This window comes from Aquarana catesbeiana, linkage group LG07 (assembly GCF_042186555.1).
Source record: "Aquarana catesbeiana isolate 2022-GZ linkage group LG07, ASM4218655v1, whole genome shotgun sequence".
Lineage (NCBI taxonomy): Eukaryota > Metazoa > Chordata > Amphibia > Anura > Ranidae > Aquarana > Aquarana catesbeiana.
Genome location: NC_133330.1, coordinates 19915786 through 19934604, shown reverse-complemented (window position 1 = coordinate 19934604; position 18819 = coordinate 19915786). Strand labels below are relative to the sequence as shown.

At 46.7% G+C, this 18819-nt stretch overlaps 1 protein-coding gene across 1 annotated transcript in view; it reads left to right on the top strand.

Annotated features, from left to right (window-relative positions):
• Positions 1–18522, top strand: part of IARS1 (isoleucyl-tRNA synthetase 1) — a gene marked incomplete in the record, with an annotated part of 86536 nt that extends 68014 nt beyond the window's left edge. The window contains 4 exon segments of the mRNA XM_073591725.1: positions 1535–1660; positions 1756–1893; positions 1977–2108; positions 18205–18522. Of these exon segments, the coding sequence (XP_073447826.1) occupies positions 1535–1660; positions 1756–1893; positions 1977–2108; positions 18205–18287 (479 nt within the window).
• Between the last annotated feature and the right edge of the window lie 297 nt (positions 18523–18819).

The following is an 18819-nucleotide window of genomic DNA, read 5'->3' as shown; positions in this document are numbered from 1 at the left end:
TTTGTCTGCAATCCCCTTTGCTAAACTATCCCCTTGCTTTCTGTCTCGGTGGCCACAACAGCAGTGAGAAGTTTCCAGAATCGGGACACCGATAGCAGTCAGGGCAAAGCTTACCAGTAGATTATATACTAAGTTGTGTGCTTTGTATTTTAAGCTGAATTCCAGGACTTTAGCCTCTTTGTAAAAAAAAAATGAAGGCCCACTATGAGTTAAATCCAAGGAGCTGCATGACATCTCCTGAGCTTATCAATATTATTTATATCTGACATTGCTCTGCCGAGAATTACACTCAAGACTGGTGGCTGTGAGAGAGGAGAGAGGCACACAGAGCAGGTATGCCCACCCCTCTCCTCTGCTGCCCATTCAGAGAAGCCTTTGTATTTTGTGAACATGTTCACCTAATACAAAGGCCTCTGTGAATGGAGAGGAGGGGGCAGCTGCAGTGATTTTCCTGTTGAAGACGTGGAGCTTAAAAGTGTTGCTTTCCCAGAAATATGAGCTGTTTTCACATCAGCGCTGCATGCTGATATGAAATTTAGCATAAGGGAGAAAGGCCCATTTTAAGTCTTATAAAGCTCCACCTTGAAGCCTACTACCTTTTGTAGCAGTCACTTGCAGATGGACCTTGCAAAAAGATCTGAACAAATGAATGGGGTGTTCAACTACATGGCGAATGATGTTCAATGTAGAAAAATGTAAAATAATGCATTTGGGTGGCAAAAATATGAATGCAATCTATACACTGGGGGGAGAACCTCTGGGGGAATCTAGGATGGAAAGGGACCTGGGGTCCTAGTAGATGATAGGCTCAGCAATGGCATGCAATGCCAAGCTGCTGCTAACAGAGCAAACAGAATATTGGCATGTATTAAAAAGGGGATCAACTCCAGAGATAAAACGATAATTCTCCCGCTCTACAAGACTCTGGTCCGGCCGCACCTGGAGTATGCTGTCCAGTTCTGGGCACCAGTCCTCAGGAAGGATGTACTGGGAATGGAGCGAGTACAAAGAAGGGCAACAAAGCTAATAAAGGGTCTGGAGGATCTTAGTTATGAGGAAAGGTTGCGAGCACTGAACTTATTCTCTCTGGAGAAGAGACGCTTGAGAGGGGATATGATTTCACTGTACAAATACTGTACTGGTGACCCCACAATAGGGAGGAAACTTTTTCGCGGAAGGGAGTTTAACAAGACACGTGGCCACTCATTAAAATTAGAAGAAAAGAGGTTTAACCTTAAACTACGTAGAGGGTTCTTTACTGTAAGAGCAGCAAGGATGTGGAATTCCCTTCCACAGGCGGTGGTTTCAGCGGGTTGGCATCGATCGTTTCAAGAAACTATTAGATAAGAACCTGAACGACCGCAACATACAGGGATATACAATGTAATACTGACATATAATCACATACATAGGTTGGACTTGTGTCTTTTTTTCAACCTCCCCTACTATGTAACTATGGACTGGTTTCTCATTTTGGTAAGAGGGTCACGTGGCTTGTTATAGAGTATCATAGGCTGTTGATTTTTTTTTTCAGGTGGATTTCTACTACTAGAGAACCCCAAGGGGGAGGCCATCAGCAGCCTGTCGGAATTAAAGAGCGCAGTGTGCGGAATATTCCAGCTGAAGAGCTCCCGGCTCTCTGTATACAGCGGGGGTGCAGGTAACATCTGTAATGCGTTTTGAAGGCTGCGAGCTGCACTGTGCAGCCTTTATTGCTGTTGTCACAGGTAAATCCTAACAACTGCTTCCCTGCAGAACTGCAGAGTGGCTGTAATCTCCTCAGCCTGAGCGGGAAGACGCTCCATGTTACTTCAGGGGCCCCTCCAGCTGGCAATGGGAATCCACTTCAGTGTCGCTATGTCAACCTGCGTCTGCTGAGCAGCAATGCACAAGGTGAGTGACGGCAGTGAGGGGGGGCGCGCATGGAGGAGCCGGATGGATGGTGATGAGTTTGACGTGCTTTTCTTCTTCTCCAGGCGCGCTGCTGCTGGAAAATCCGGTTGGTCAGAATGATTTGAAATATCAGAGCCTCTACCATGAGGTAGCCAAGGTGTTTGGGCTGAGGAGCCGACGCTTCCGGCTATTTCTTAATGCAGCCATGACTGAAGGTGAGAAAATATCTGATTTCTAAAGTTACTGCACCCAAAGCTGATATTTTTGTTTTTCGGGGAGAATTTGGGGACATCTATGCACGAGGTGCAGGTATGCACGGGGGTGGTCTTAATGTTCTATGCTATAACAAGGGACAAGTCACTCCAAGTCGTTTGGTTCTATGGTAGAAATTAGGGCTGGGGAAAAAAATCGATTTAAATCTTGAATCGAGTTGAGAGGTCAAATCGATTCAAAATTTAAGCAAATCGATTTTTTTAGATTTTTTTTTTTTTCACCGCGCCAGTCCTGAGGAGCTGCGGGCAGGAGTTTTTAGGCGAGGCTTCGGCCTAGTCCGCGAGGCCGAAGCTGCCGCGGACTAGGGCCGAAGCTGCCGCGGACTAGGGCCGAAGCTGCCGCGGACTAGGGCCGAAGCTGCCGCGGACTAGGGCCGAAGCTGCCGCGGACTAGGGCCGAAGCTGCCGCGGACTAGGGCCGAAGCCACGGCCTCGCCTAAAAACTCCTGCCTGCAGCTCCCCAGGACCTGCCACCGCCCCGGTCCTAAGGAGTTTTTAGGTGAGGCCGCAGCTTCGGCCTAGTCCACGAGGCTCGAAGCCGCGGCCTCGCCTAAAAACTCCTGCCCGCAGCTCCTCAGGACCAGCGCGGTGTCCAAAAAAATAAAAAAACCTCGATTCGAATCGTGAATCGAATTTTTTTTTAAGAAAATCGCAGATGTTTTTGTTTTTTTAGAAAATCGCCCAGCCCTAGTAGAAATCCCGGGTTTGGTGATCCTGCAGAGAAAATCCAAGAAGGTAACGCCGCTCCAGGTGATCCTAATGAAATAGATCCAGATATGCCACGGCTCGCCACTGAAAGTAATAGGAAAAGAAGAAACATCTGCACACCGGCAATATCGATCCAACGTAGCTTTATATGAACCAACTGGTACACATGACTGCCAACCAAGACAAGAACAACGGAGAGGTGACGCGTTTCACGCTGCAATAGTCGGTGTGAAACGCGTCACCCCTTCGTCGTCCTTGTCTTGGTTGGCAGTCATGTGTACCAGTTCATTCAAATAAAGCTACGTTGGATCGATATTTTCCTTGGTGATCCTGCAGGTTAGGGCGGAGCAGGGTGCAGTGGCTTCATGAATATTCGCTATTGTATGCTATAGAGCAGGGGTGTCGATTCATTGCAGGCCGCATCACCATTAGGCTTGCCCTCAAAGGGGCAGTTGTATCCGTAAGATTATATAAATGTATCTACATGTTAAATAATTGCCCCTGCATTCAAATTTTACTGGTTTTAGTAATAACTTGAGACTTAGGCTGTGAAGGGTGCAAGCCGGCTTGGAGCCCCTCACCCTCCTATAGCAGATGATGCAGGTCTGAATATGGGGGTCGTACACCGCTGGTATCATCCACATGAAGCTTTATTGGAGACCGCTCAGATAAGAACATGGTTCTACGTTGATCCAATAAAGTTTCTTGTGACTGATATCAGTGATGTGCGGCTCTCCTTTTCAACTGGAATAGAGTCGTATTATTCATATAATACTGTAATTATAAGCAGATGTCCAAAGCACCACCCCCTTACATCACAGTGCACCCTCCGCTACAAAGAAGAAGCTGGGGGAGGAGCTAGAAAGTAGAAAGTGAAGAAAAAAAGAGCTTCAGATCATCTCATAGGACCAATGTATTGACTAATTCAAAGACTCAATGCATTAAGGGGATACCGACTCTCCCAATGGGGTGGCGCTTTTTTCCTTGGATCCCGAAGCAAACGTGTAGAAATAAATGGAGGGGAAGGGACCCGAGGAGTTCAGAATAGGAGTTCAGAATGGGATAAAAAGATTAAGCAAACTTTTTAAGGAGAAGACTGCAGTTTGCCTAATCCTTTTATCCCATTCTGAACTCCTCGGGTCCCTTCATCCTCCATTTATTTCTGCAGAAGGTGCAGAGTCTGGAGGAGGGCTTGGGTCACCTGCCAGAGTCTGCTGCAACCAGGAGAAGCTAAGATGAGGGGTTGCTGCAGCTGCACAGAGAGGCGCAGAATCTGTAGGAGTTCTGTAGTCCTCTTTGCTGCCAACTGCTGGGGGGGGGGGGGGTGGGCAGAGACAGGCCTCTCCGTGGCTGCATTAGGAAGTGCAGGATCTGGTGGAGGAGTTTTGTCCTCCTTTGACAACTGCTAAAACAAGGTGAGGAACGGAGATGAGGGGCTTCCGCAGCTGCAGGAGAGGTGCCAGGGCCGCATTAAATGACCTGGTGGGCAGGATTTAGCCCCCAGGCCTTGTGTTTGATGCATATACTATCATGCATTGGGCTCCAAGATATGACACAGATCACCCTAAAGTGAGCTGGAACTATGGCAGGGAATTACACATTGAAAGAATACAAGAGACACGAGAAGCCATTGGAAATGGCCCAGCGGACTCCACCTGTAACTAAAGAATCAGTTTGACCCTTTAATTCTAGTAATCAAAGTAGAATTCTGGAATATACCTAACTAGTCTTAAAGCGGAGCTCCGCCCAAAAGGTGGGATTGGAACCATGTATGGGCAGGCTGAATGTACCTACGTTGCTCGATCAATCAACTTGGGTACAACCAGCCTGCCGGATTTTACATGCGGTTATCACTAGCTGCTGGTGTAGCAGGGATGGCAAGTGCTCGACGGGAGGGTTTCCCCTTTCAACGCTGTCTGTGTTGATTGATGGGGGAACCGAGCAAATTTAATTTGCTCAGTGTATGGCCTGTATTACACAGGTTAGTCAGCATAGGTGTTAGTAGGGGGGTGGGGGTGGGAGACATTTTTAAGATTAGTTCAGTATATCCCAGGATTCTACTTAATTAAATATTCTTACTATAGCGGGTCTATGCTAAGATTTAAAGAGACAGTGAAGTGCTTTTCCTGCGGAGAGACTTATTGCTTACATTGGTCAATCTATTTCTGGAGATGGAATTGAAACATTCTCCGGATGTCTGGCTGGCGCATGGCGAACTCCTGCGTTTTTTGTATGTAGGACAAGTCCCATCGGGGTGTGTGTGTGTGTGTGTGTGTGTGTGTGCGTGCGCACGCTCTGCGGGAAAAGCCCCTGCACCTCTTCCCATTTTTCCCCTCTTCCATATCCTGCTGCATTGTGGGATGCCAAAATCTGGGCCGATGCAGTTTAAAGTGGAACTCTGACTTTGTAGATAAAAGTATGAATGCTTTAGTAAATTCCTCATGCTGTCTGCTGTGTAGTGCATTTCCCTCCCATGTTTTCCAGCCTCTCTCCACAATTGTCAAGTAAATGGTTAATGCCCAATACCCGACCGTGCAGCAGCAGCAAGCACTGCATGGCCACTTCCTGTCCAGAGCTGCGTTCTTTTAACTCTCCGCTGTGAGACTTCAGAGGTGATGTCAACACGGTCTGAACGCTGCTGCTGGGCGGGATTAACCACTTGCTGCCCTGCCACAGTACATAAACTGCGACATGGCGAAAGCTGCATCCATACTAGCGCGCTCTGGTCACAGCGCTCAGTGCCCGCTATGACAAGCCGGGGTATCATTTGATTGCTATGATTGGTCATAGCGATCACATGATTATAGTGGCTTAGGGCTCTTTCACACGGGGCGGATCAGTGATGATCCGCCCCGTGAACATCCGCTGGCTCAGCGGGGATCGCTCCGCCGATCCCCGCTGAGCAGGAAGATGACAGGTCCATCGCTGCACGCTGTGCAGCGGCGGACCTGTCAGAGCGCCGCTCTCCCCTATGGGGGATCGGATGATGACGGACCGTAGTGTCCGTCGTCACCTGATCCGATCTGAAAACGGATGGAAAAGTAGGTTTTTCCTCCGTTACACTTTTCGGATCGGAGCGGGTCGGATGTCAGCGGACATGTCACCGCTGACATCCGACGCTCCATAGGGATGAATGTATGTCCGTTTTTCATCCGAAAACGGAAGGATGAAAAACGGACATACAGATCGTCCGTGTGAAAGAGCCCTAACATTCATGAATGCTTTGCTTACTATTGTGATGCTGTGATTGGCCCACAGCTATCACATGGTACATGGGCCAATCACCCTGTACCTTGTGATTGGCTGTAAGCAAGCTGTCATGAATAAAAGCCATTCATGACAGCTAAAACTATTGCTTATAATACAGAGGAAAAAGGTAAATACTTGCCTCACATTCAAAATGAGTAGAGGCACCACATCCCTACAATATACAACATGCAATAAAGGGAAAATTGGGATTTTAACCACTTGAGCCCCGGACCATTATGCTGCCTAAGGACCAGAGGTCTTTTTCCAATTTGGCACTGCGTCGCTTTAACTGCTAATTGCGCGGTCATGCAATGCTGTACCCAAACGAAATTTGCGTCCTTTTCTTCCCACAAATAGAGCTTTCTTTTGATGGTATTTGATCACCTCTGCGGTTTTTATTTTTTGCGCTATAAACGGAAAAAGACCAAAAATTTTGAAAAAAAATGATATTTTCTACTTTTTGTTATAAAAAAAATCCAATAAACTAAATTTTAGTCATACATTTAGGCCAAAATGTATTCGGCCACATGTCTTTGGTAAAAAAAATGTCAATAAGCGTATATTTATTGGTTTGCGCAAAAGTTATAGCGTCTACAAACTAGGGTACATTTTCTGGAATTTACACAGCTTTTAGTTTATGACTGCCTATGTCATTTCTTGAGGTGCTAAAATGACAGGGCAGTACAAAACCCCCACAAATGACCCCATTTTGGAAAGTAGACACCCCAAGGAAATTGCTGAGAGGCATGTTGAACCCATTGAATATTCATTTTTTTTGTCCCAAGTGATTGAAAAATGACAAAAAAAAAAAAAATATTTACAAAAAGTTGTCACTAAATGATATATTGCTCACACAGGCCATGGGCCTATGTGGAATTGCACCCCAAAATACATTCAGCTGCTTCTCCTGAGTATGGGGATACCACATGTGTGGGACTTTTTGGGAGCCTAGCCGCGTACGGGACCCCGAAAACCAAGCACCGCCTTCAGGATTTCTAAGGGTGTAAATTTTTGCTTTCACTCTTCACTGCCTATCACAGTTTCGGAGGCCATGGAATGCCCAGGTGGCACAAAACCCCCCCAAATGACCCCATTTTGGAAAGTAGACACCCCAAGCTATTTGCTGAGAGGCATATTGAGTCCATGGAATATTTTATATTTTGACACAAGTTGCGGGAAAGTGACACTTTTTTTTTTTTTTTTTTTCATAAAGTTGTCACTAAATGATATATTGCTCACACAGGCCATGGGCCTATGTGGAATTGCACCCCAAAATACATTTAGCTGCTTCTCCTGAGTATGGGGATACCACATGTGTGGGACTTTTTGGGAGCCTAGCCGCGTACGGGACCCCGAAAACCAATCACTGCCTTCAGGATTTCTAAGGGTAAAAATTTTTGATTTCACTCTTCACTGCCTATCACAGTTTCGGAGGCCATGGAATGCCCAGGTGGCACAAAACCCCCCCAAATGACCCCATTTTGGAAAGTAGACACCCCAAGCTATTTGCTGAGAGGCATGGTGAGTATTTTGCAGCTCTCATTTGTTTTTGAAAATGAAGAAAGACAAGAAAAAACTTTTTTTTTTTTCTTTTTTCATTTTTCAAAACTTTGTGACAAAAAGTGAGGTCTGCAAAATACTCACTATACCTCTCAGCAAATAGCTTGGGGTGTCTACTTTCCAAAATGGGGTCATTTGGGGGGGGTTTGTGCCACCTGGGCATTCCATGGCCTCCGAAACTGTGATAGGCAGTGAAGAGTGAAATCAAAAATTCACGCCCTTAGAAAGCCTGAAGGCGGTGCTTGGTTTTCGGGGCCCCGTACGCGGCTAGGCTCCCAAAAAGTCTCACACATGTGGTATCCCCGTACTCAGGAGAAGCAGCAGAATGTATTTTGGGGTGTAATTTCACATATTCCCATGGCATGTTTGAGCAATATATCATTTAGTGACAACTTTGTGCAAAAAAAAAAAAAAAAATTTGTCTCTTTCCCGCAACTTGTGTCGCAATATAAAATATTCCATGGACTCGACATGCCTCTCAGCAAATAGCTTGGGGTGTCTACTTTCCAAAATGGGGTCATTTGGGGGGGTTTTGAACTGTCCTGGCATTTTATGCACAACATTTAGAAGCTTATGTCACACATCACCCACTCTTCTAACCACTTGAAGACAAAGCCCTTTCTGACACTTATTGTTTACATGAAAAAGTTATTTTTTTTTTGCAAAAAAATTACTTTGAACCCCCAAACATTATATATTTTTTTAAAGCAAATGCCCTACAGATTAAAATGGTGGGTGTTTAATTTTTTTTTTTCACACAGTATTTGCGCAGCGATTTTTCAAACGCATTTTTTGGGGAAAAAACACACTTTTTTAAATTTTAATGCACTAAAACACACTATATTGCCCAAATGTTTGATGAAATAAAAAAGATGATCTTAGGCCGAGTACATGGATACCAAACATGACATGCTTTAAAATTGCGCACAAACGTGCAGTGGCAACAAAATAAATACATGTTTAAAAGCCTTCAAAAGCCTTTACAGGTTACCACTTTAGATTTACAGAGGAGGTCTACTGCTAAAATTACTGCCCTCGATCTGGCCTTCGCGGTGATACCTCACATGCATGGTGCAATTGCTGTTTACATATGACGCCAGACCGCCGCTTGCGTTCGCCTTAGCGCGAGAGCAGGGGGCGACGGGTGCTTTTTTTTTTTTTTTTTTCTTTATTATTTTTTTGCTTTTTTAATCTTACTTTTAAACTGTTCCTTTCATATTTTTTTTTTTAATCATTTTTATTATCTCGGGGAATGTAAATATCCCCTATGATAGCAATAGGTAGTGACAGGTACTCTTTTTTGAAAAAATTGTGGTCTATTAGACCCTAGATCTCTCCTCTGCCCTCAAAGCATCTGACCACACCAAGATCGGTGTGATAAAATGCTTCCCCAATTTCCCAATGGCGCTATTTACATCCGGCGAAATCTAAGTCATGAAATACTCGTAGCTTCCGGTTTCTTAGGCCATAGAGATGTTTGGAGCCACTCTGGTCTCTGATCAGCTCTATGGTCAGCTGGCTGAATCACCGGCTGCATTCTCAGGTTCCCTGTTGAGACAGGAGAGCCAGAGAAAAACACGGAAGACGGTGGGGGTGGGGGGGGCATTCCCTCCCACGGCTTGTAAAGGCAGTCTAGAGGCTAATTAGCCACTAGGATTGCTTTTACATGAAAGCCGACCGCTGGCTGAAAAGAATGATACCAAGATGATACCTAAACCTGCAGGCATCATTCTGGTATAACCACTCAAAGTCGTGAATGGCGTACCTGAAGACAAAAAAATGGTTAACAATGGTTATAACAATAAAGCACAGTAAACAGTAAAGTATAAATAATTACACACCTGAAAAACAAACATGATAAAACATAATAACAATAACAATAAAACATTGCAGAATAGAATACAGTAAAAAAGAGCAGAACAATAGAGAGAGAGAATAGAGAGAGAGAGAACAATAAAACGACAACTATTTTTTTTTTATTTCATATTTTTTTTTTTTTTTTTACACTTTTTTTGTAACTAACTTTTATAACGGTAACCGGTTCCAGGTTCGGGTCTCTCAAAATGCGATGGCATCTTGGGAGACCCTGTGAAAGTGTGCCTAGTCTGTGCAATGCTGTACCCTACGCTAATACTCAACTAGTGTATGGTAGCGTTCAAAATATTCACCAATGCAAAGACCAGGATTATCAGGACAGGAGGGACAATAATAGTGGGTGTCACGCCTATATCCGCGCTTGCTGCAGACACAACATCTTTTTTGGGGGGGTTCGTTGGGTAGGGGTACTCGGGAGGACATAAAGAAAATGCCTCTCATGCAGCCGACTGCATTTGGTTGGGGATGTGAATGGGGGAATTACGGGCGCTGCAGAAGTGGTGGGTTCCCAATTAGGATTGGCGAATGCAGCAGGAAGGGCATTATGGGCACGACGGGCCTGTGTTTGTCTTTTTGGTGGCAGCGGGACACTACTTGTGCTTGCCACCTCACCAGCTTGAACTGCACTTATAGGACTCGCCACGTCACCACGTGTTACTGCAGTGCGGGTTTGACTACGACCGGGGTGTACTAGGCCGCTGGTGCTTGCCAGTTCCCCAAAACGCTACCAAAAAACTGTTAGCGATCGCAGGGATCAGGCCTGACTCTGCGAACGCTGCAGTTATGCGTTTAGTGTTTTGTAAGTGACAGTGATCGATCGATACTGCACTTGGGTGGGCTGGGCCGGGCGGAGGGGCAAAACGCAGGTGCTAGCAGGTATCTGGGCTGATCCCGCTAACACTGCGTTTTTGGGAACCCTAAACTGCTGGTGACGCTAGTATAGATCTGATCGGATCAGATATTGATCCGTTCAGATACTATACCACTAAGGGAGGTGTACGGTGCGTGCGTGGGTGTTAGCGGTACTGCCGCTAACCTGACGCTGCCTGGGGCTGGTGCTTGCCAGTTCACCAAAATGCTACCAAAAAAACTGTTAGCAATCGCAGGGATCAGGCCTGACTCTGCGAACGCTGCAGTTATGCGTTTAGTGCCTTGTAAGTGACAGCGATCGATCGATACTGCACTTGGGTGGGCTGGGCGGAGGGGCAAAACGCAGGTGCTAGCAGGTATCTGGGCTGATCCCGCTAACACTGCGTTTTTGGGAACCCTAAACTGCTGGGGACGCTAGTATAGATCTGATCGGATCAGATATTGATCAGATACTATACCACTAAGGGAGGCGCATGCTGTGTGCGTGGGTGTTAGCGGTACTGGCGCTAATCTGACGCTGCCTGGGGCGACGCATATCACCGCCGGGCGATCGGGGGGCTAAACCTTTATTCGGTAATAAACGGCGGGTGCCCTGACACTATACAAAAAAAAAAAAACTAACCAGCGTCAACCGTAACGGTTATACGGTGATCAGTGGTGAAAGGGTTAACTAGGGGGCAATCAAGGGGTTAAAACATTTATTAGGTAGTATATGGGGGTCCCTGTCGCTATAAAACGCTGACGGCGAACCTAAATATTTACCTCACTAACTAGCGTCACCAGCGACACTAATACAGCGATCAGAAAAATGATCGCTTAGCGACACTGGTGACAGGGGGTGATCAAGGGGTTAAAACTTTATTAGGGGGGGTTAGGGGGGTACCCTAGACCTAAAGGGGGGTAACAGTAACTGTGCTAACACTGTAACTGTCACAAACTGACACAGCAGTAATCAGAAAAAAAAAAAAAAAAACTGCTGGTGTCAGTTTGTGACAGGGGGGGGGGGTGATTGGGGGGGGATCGGGGGGGGGATCGGGGTGTAATGTGTGCCTGGCATGTTCTACTGTGTGTGTGTGTGTGTGTTGGTGCAGTCACTCACATGCCGTCTCTCCTCGGGCCGGAACGGAAACTACCGACCCGAGGGGAGAATACATCACTTCCTTTGCTGCTGTTTAGCATACAGCAGCAAAGGAGTGTTCCCATTGGCCGGCGGCGATCGCGAGGGGGGGGCCACGAACGGATGGCCTCCCCCTCGTCTCTGATCGCCGGGGGACAGAACGGGACCGCCTCGGGCGGCGGGGGGGGGTCCGATCGGACCCCCCACCCGCGGAAGGCAAATCACGTACCCTGTACGTGATTTTGCCTGTCCGTGCCGCCTTGCCGACGTACATCGGCGTGAGGCGGTCGTCAAGTGGTGAAAGGTGCAAACAGGGTGACGCAATATTTTTTATATAACATTTTCACATTTTATTTTGAAAAATTAATAAAAACAAAAAAAAAAGAGTTAACATGCAATGTACTGGAACAATCTTTAAATAGTGCAACCAAAGGATTGATTTCTGAACATGTTTCACCACACATCGTGGCTTCTTCAGGAGAGTATTATCTATCAGGCACTGTATGCAGGTCTTGTAAAAAATTGGGATAGCGAATTGAATGGAAACTCAAGTAGTTAAGCTATTTAGATCAAGAAGCAACCCCAGCCGGAGGATCAATTGATGACCACAGAGGGTAGATAAAATCGTGTTTTTAACTGATGGAAGAGGTCCTGTAATTAAGGACTGACTTTGAACCAAGGAGTCCAGGTTAAACAAGCTGCTTAAGTTCGTGTCCCTTCCAAGGCAGAACCCCCCAAAAAAGGGGGGGGGGGGACAAACGACAAAGCCTGGATCAACTGGTAAATGGGAAAAATGACATCCTCCTCCTCTCAGGCTGGATCCCTTTATTGCATGTTGTATATTGCTTATAATACTGATCATCGCTGTTATAAGCAATATAAAAAATCCTGGACGGATAGGACCGCCACTGTCCCGCCATTTAGGAGACAGCTTCTCCTCCCCCCCCCCGTGCCTTTGCCGCTGTTATTGTAGGCAGAGCAAGTAGCAGGCAGCTGTTCAATTCTGAGCGGCGAGCAGGAGCCGACTCTCAGCCGCTGTCATTGTAAGCAGAGTGAGGAGCGGTTGGCTGTTACTTTTCTGAGCAGCGGGCAGGAGCTGCCGGAGTTACCTTCTCAAGTTAACCAGCAGGGGATTGGTTGCTAGGACACTGGGCGGTCCTAGCAGCCAACTATCATGTCTTTAATAGGTTAAGGCTGCTCTTGCCCGACGCTCAGAACTGAACGGTCTCCCACTCTTCACGCCGCTTACAATGACAGCGGGGGTGCAGTGGATGTGGGAGCTGTGATGAGAAGACAGGGCAGATGACGCCACTGTGTGTGTCTGGGGGGATGCCACTGTGTGTGTGTAGGGGGGGGTGGGGGGATGCCACTGTGTGTGGGGGGGGTGATGTGAAGGGGGGCAGATGACCCGACTGTGGGGAAAGGGGGATGACATAAAGGGGGCCTGAGGACACTACTGTGAAGGGGAAATTGTGATATGCAGGGGGACAGAGGATCTGATGTAAGAATGGGATTGTGATTTAAGAAGGAACTGTGAAGTGAAGGATCAAAAGTGATTCAGACCTCGGTTGGAAGAAAATTTTACTGATTGGACCTCCCATGAATTTTAATTCATTACCCCTGGTGTAGTGGCTTTGTACATTTTCGAGGTTAAGGTCACAAATAAAGAATGTTTGGAAAATGTTTTCTTGTTTTACTTGGGTAAATCTGGAATAATGTGTATATATATTATGTAGTTTGTGCTTCCACCAGCCGATGGCGCTGTGTTCTGTCCACACGTGAATCATGGTACCACACTCTACCCATTATGTACAAAACTAAATGATTTATCACAGCAGTGACTCTACCCTTATCGGACTGCTCAGTAGGAGGTTTGTTGGACAACCTGCTTTGCTTTGTTTAGATAACCCATAATGCTCTGGGAATCCTTTATCGTTTACTAAATGATTGGATAAAACAAAGCTCGCTGGGAATTAGTAATGGGTCTGCTGTGTCTGTGCCCCACTCTGAAGCCTCAAGACATGAAAGATTCTGTTGGGTTACTGGATTGAAGATGTGCTTTATCGTGCTGTAGTTGCGGAGGGGGGGGGTGCTTACTAAATTCTTGCCCATGTACCTGACTGTTAGAGGCCTATGCACCTCATAAACAGGGAAGCTCAGATTTTAGGTCTTCAAACCAGTCATGTGAAGGGGGACATCTTGCTTCATACTGGATGTTCGTGCACAGGTCCTTTCACATTTCAATAAACCAGGCTCTGCATATTCTTAACAGAAAGGGTTGTAGATTTTCAAAAATTATACTGAGGGTGCAGCGGGGTGGGGGTGGGGGGTGGGGGGTTATAAACTTTTTTATGAATATTGTAGTCCTATGGTAGTTGGAACACGAGGAGTGGCGCGTAGAGGTAAAATCTGCCCAGAACTTGTCTGTAAAAGTTTAAAATTTAAATCACAGAAACCTTTTCACAAGTTAAATGCAGCTTGTAGGTTTTAATGGGGAAAAAAACATGGCCCAAAATTGCAAGAAATCTCAGATTGAGGGATATCAATTAGAACAAACCCCCACGAGGTTAGCAGGGGCGAGCTAGGACGTTGGCAGGGGCGGGCCCTCACCTGACGTGTTAGTGCATTTAAAGGGGAAGTCAGCAGGGGCGGACCAGGAAGTGAGGGGGGGTGGGCCATTCCATAAGTTGTGCACAGATCCCTCACCCTTAGAGTGATGTATTTATAAAGAAAGTCAGCAGGGGTGGACCAGGAAGTGAGCGGGGGTGGGCCATTCCATAGGCTGTGCAAAGATCCCTCACCCTTAGAGTGATGTATTTATAAGGGAAAAGTCAGCAGGGGTGGAATATTCCATAGGCTGGACACAGGCCACTTCCCCATTAAAGGCTGCACACAGATCCCTCCCCTATGGAGTTATTTATGTATTTATTAGGGAAAGCCAGCAGGGGTGGGCCAGGAAGTCAGCAAAGGTGGAATATTCCATAAGCTGAACACAGGCCACTCCCCCCATAGAGTGATTAGCGTATTTTATAAGGGAAAGTCCGCACAGGTGGGATGTTTTATAGGCTGTTCACAGACCCCCCCCCCCACCCATGAAGTGATCCGTTTATTTATAAGGGAAAGTCGGCAGGGGCAGGCCATTTCATAGGCTGTACACAGACTGCTCACGTGTGACGTGGTTAGTATAGTCATAAGGGGAAGTCGGCAGGGGCGGATCATTCTATAGGTTGTACACAGACCCCTCATTCATAGTTAATATTGTATTTATAAGGGGGGAGCCAGCAGGGGTGGGCCATTCTATAGGCTGTACACGTCACCCCACACCCATAGTGATTAGTGTATTTATAAGGGGGGAGCCAGCAGGGGTGGGCCATTCTATAGGCTGTACACGTCACCCCACACCCATAGTGATTAGTGTATTTATAAGAGGAAGTCAGCAGGGGTGGGATGTTCCATAGGCTGTACACAGACCAATCCCCTATATGGTGATAAATGTATTCATATGGTCAAAGCAGCGGGGGGGGGGGGGCGCAGGACCCCTTACCCATAGTGATTCGTGAATTTATAGGGGCAAGTCAGCAGGGGTGGGCTATTCCATAGAGGCTGTACACAGACAACTACCTCATGGAGTGATTAGTGTATCCATTAGGAAAAATCTAACAAGGGTGGGCCTTTCCATAGGCTGAAGACTGGGGGTAGGCAACCTGGGGCCCTCCAGCTGTTGCAGAACTACAAGTCCCATCATGCTTCTAGGAGTAATTGTAACTGCCAGCCTTGCAATACCTCACGGGAACTGTAATTCCACAACAGCTGTAGGGCCCCAGGTTGCCTACCCCTGCTGTACACAGACCACTTACTCGTGAAATGATAGGTGTTCACAAGGAGAAATCCGCAGGGTCAGGCCAGGAATTTAGCAGAGGTGGGCCATTTCAAAGGCTATACAGACTGCTCACCCGTGGAGTGATTTATATATTCACCGTGGAAAGTCATCAGGGGCAGACCATTCCATAGGGACTGTACACAGGCTGCTCAACCATAGAGGTAATTAGTATATTTATAAGGGGGAAGTCAGTAGGGCCGGGGCCATTCCATAGGCTTTACACAGACCCCCTCACCCATAGTAATTTGTGTTATAAGGCAAAGTCAGCATAGATTGGATGATCCATAGCCTACACACAGGCCACTACCCTGTAGGGTGATTCGTTTATAAGGGAAAGGCAGCAGGGTTGGCCAGGAAGTCAGCAGGGGTGGGCCAATTCATAGATTGTATATAGTCCTCCCACCCGTCGAGATATTAGTGTATTAATAAGGGGAAGTCGGCAGGATTGGGCCATTCCATAGGCTGTACACGAACTGCTCACCCATAAAGTGATTAGTATATTTATAAGGGGAAGTCAGCAGGGGCGGGTCATTCTATGGGCTATCAGCCTATGGGCTGTGCACAGACCCCTCATCCATAGTTAAAGAGTGTGTAAACCCAACATTTCATGTTCCTAAAATGTGCCTGTTTTACCATGTACTAGTATGAAAAAGCATCCTGTTCTCCTTGTATTGCTTCCTTTGTGTGAAATATCTTGGTATTCCTGCCAGTCCCCCTGCATTGCTATCAAGACCTGACCACATTAGGCATGAGAACCCAGCATGGTCAGTTTTCTGGCTGTGCTGGGAACTCAGCCTGCTCTCCAATAATCAGACTTGTCCTGACACACCCCTCCCTGTACAGCCATTCACTGGGAAGATCAGTGTGCTGCTGTTTTCTCCTCCCTGAGCTCCTTATGCAGCTGAGAACAGAGATGATGTGTTTGGGCCATTTCATAGCTTTACACAGAGTGCTAACCCATTAAATGATTAGCGTATTCATTAGGGGACATCAGCAAGGGCGGGTCATTCTATAGGATGTGCACAGACCCCCTCATTCATGGCTAATATTGTATTTATAAGGGGGGAGCCAGCGAAGGTGGGCATTCTATAGGCTGTACACATCACCCACACCTATAGTAATTAGTGTAATTGTAAGGGGAAGTCAGCAGGGGTGGGATGTTTCATAGGCTGTACATAGACCACTGACATACCCCTCCTTGCAGAGCCATTCACTGGGAAGACCAGCGTGCTGCTGTTTCTCCTTCCTGAGCTTCTTATGCAGCTGAGAACAGAGATGATGTGTTTAGGCCATTCCGTAGGCTTTACACAGACTGCTAACCATGAAGTGATTAGCGTATTTCCAAGGGGACATCAGCAGGGGTGGGTCATTCTATAAGATGTGCACAGAACCCCCCCCCCCCCCCCCCATTCATAGTTAATGTTGTATTTATAAGGGGGAGCAAGCGGGGGCGGGGTCACTCTATAGGGTGTGCACAGACCCCTCACACCATAGTTAATAGTGTAAGTTGTCATCTACAGAGATCTCCTCAGGTGTATGGTGTGGAGCTGATACACTGCTGTATGTTCTTACTCAAAGCGTGGCGATATCCATGGGAGAGAGGGATCCGTAAGGAAAGGCCGAGCAGAGAAGCAGTAATCCCCAGGGAGAGTGAATAAAATAAGAAACATCTAAGAGCGATCCATAAATAACCAATTTTCCAAGTTTATTTGGTAAAGGTGAGCAGAGAGAGGACGCTAACAAAGCGCCACTGTATATAAAAAATACTATGCGGCAGTGTTAAATGATGAGACAGACTGTTCGCTACTGAACAGCTGTCAGCAAGAGAAGGCTGCGGGTGGCGGCGGTCAAGCAGTGCCGCCCTCGTACGCGGCGTTACGTCAAGAAGACTTCGTCAGCGTCCCTCGCTGACGAAGTCTTCTTGACGTAACGCCGCGTACGAGGGCGGCACTGCTTGACCGCCGCCACCCGCAGCCTTCTCTTGCTGACAGCTGTTCAGTAGCGAACAGTCTGTCTCATCATTTTAACGCTGCCGCATAGTATTTTTTATATATAGTGGCGCTTTGTTAGCGTCCTCTCTCTGCTCACCTTTACCAAATAAACTTGGAAAATTGGTTATTTATGGATCGCTCTTAGATGTTTCTTATTTTATTCACTCTCCCTGGGGATTACTGCTTCTCTGCTCGGCCTTTCCTTACGGATCCCTCTCTCCCATGGATATCGCCACGCTTTGAGTAAGAACATACAGCAGTGTATCAGCTCCACACCATACACCTGAGGAGATCTCTGTAGATGACAGCTAGCCCAGCAGTTCTGCCACGGATCCATTTCATGCTGTTTCTGACCCCCTATAACCAAGGGGTCAACTGGATCTGGTAAGCACAATCTTTTTTCACACATACTGTCTGGATTAGAGCTGTGTACGAGTGTCCCCAGAAGAAAGCCATTCCTCATTACAAATGAACTATTTTATTTCTTAATACAAATGAACTATTTTATTTCTAATATATTACTAGACCATTCATTATCCTTTGATCATTCTTTTTTGCGCTGCACTTATATTATTTATTGTATGTCATTGAGGTTGGTGTTATCCTCTTAGTGTTCAGCCTGCATTATTTTCATATCTGGTTCGCGCTGATTGTCTCCTTATTTCAATAGTGTAAGTTAGCAGGGGTGGGTCATTGCATAGGGGCTGTACACAGACCGCTCACCCATAGGGTAATTCGTGTTTTTATAAGAGTAAAGATACTAACCCCCCTACTCTGGTCTCCATGCAGAGGTGGTCCCAGGCACAGCAGTAGAAAACCTGAATATGAAGACTCTCTATGTCCATCTCCTTCCAACAACGGCTGAATGTTAGCGGGATATATTTGCCTGATGCAGAATCTGACCTGACCGGGACCTGTATGGGCAGAACTGGACCTCCAGACATCGGACACCCACCGCACGTCCTTCGTGTCCCACCATCCATCAGTGACCACTCTGTTTTCCAGTAGTTGTATTTATTTACCAAAGTGGCTGCCGAAGTATTAATCCGCTGCGCTGCGGGTTGTATTTTGGTTGCGTATATTAAAGGGATTCATTTTGGAATTAAACATGTGTCTGACTTTATTTATTTTCTCCTACGCCCTACTGCTGAAAATGCCGGCGGTTGGGTAGAGCCAGTCTGTGTTCTGTAGGGTTGTCACACGGCAGTGCAGACCGCAGACTGACCTGGAAACAAAAGCCGAATTATCTGCGGTGACACAGTTGAGGGACTGGAATGTGTGTTGGTCACATGATGATCACCGAGCGATAAACTTTCCTGAAATCTTCTGGGTTCCGTAATGCGGGAGAGGTGTCATGTGGAGGCCTCCCGTATATCCTTCCCCTTTATCTGCATATACAGAGAC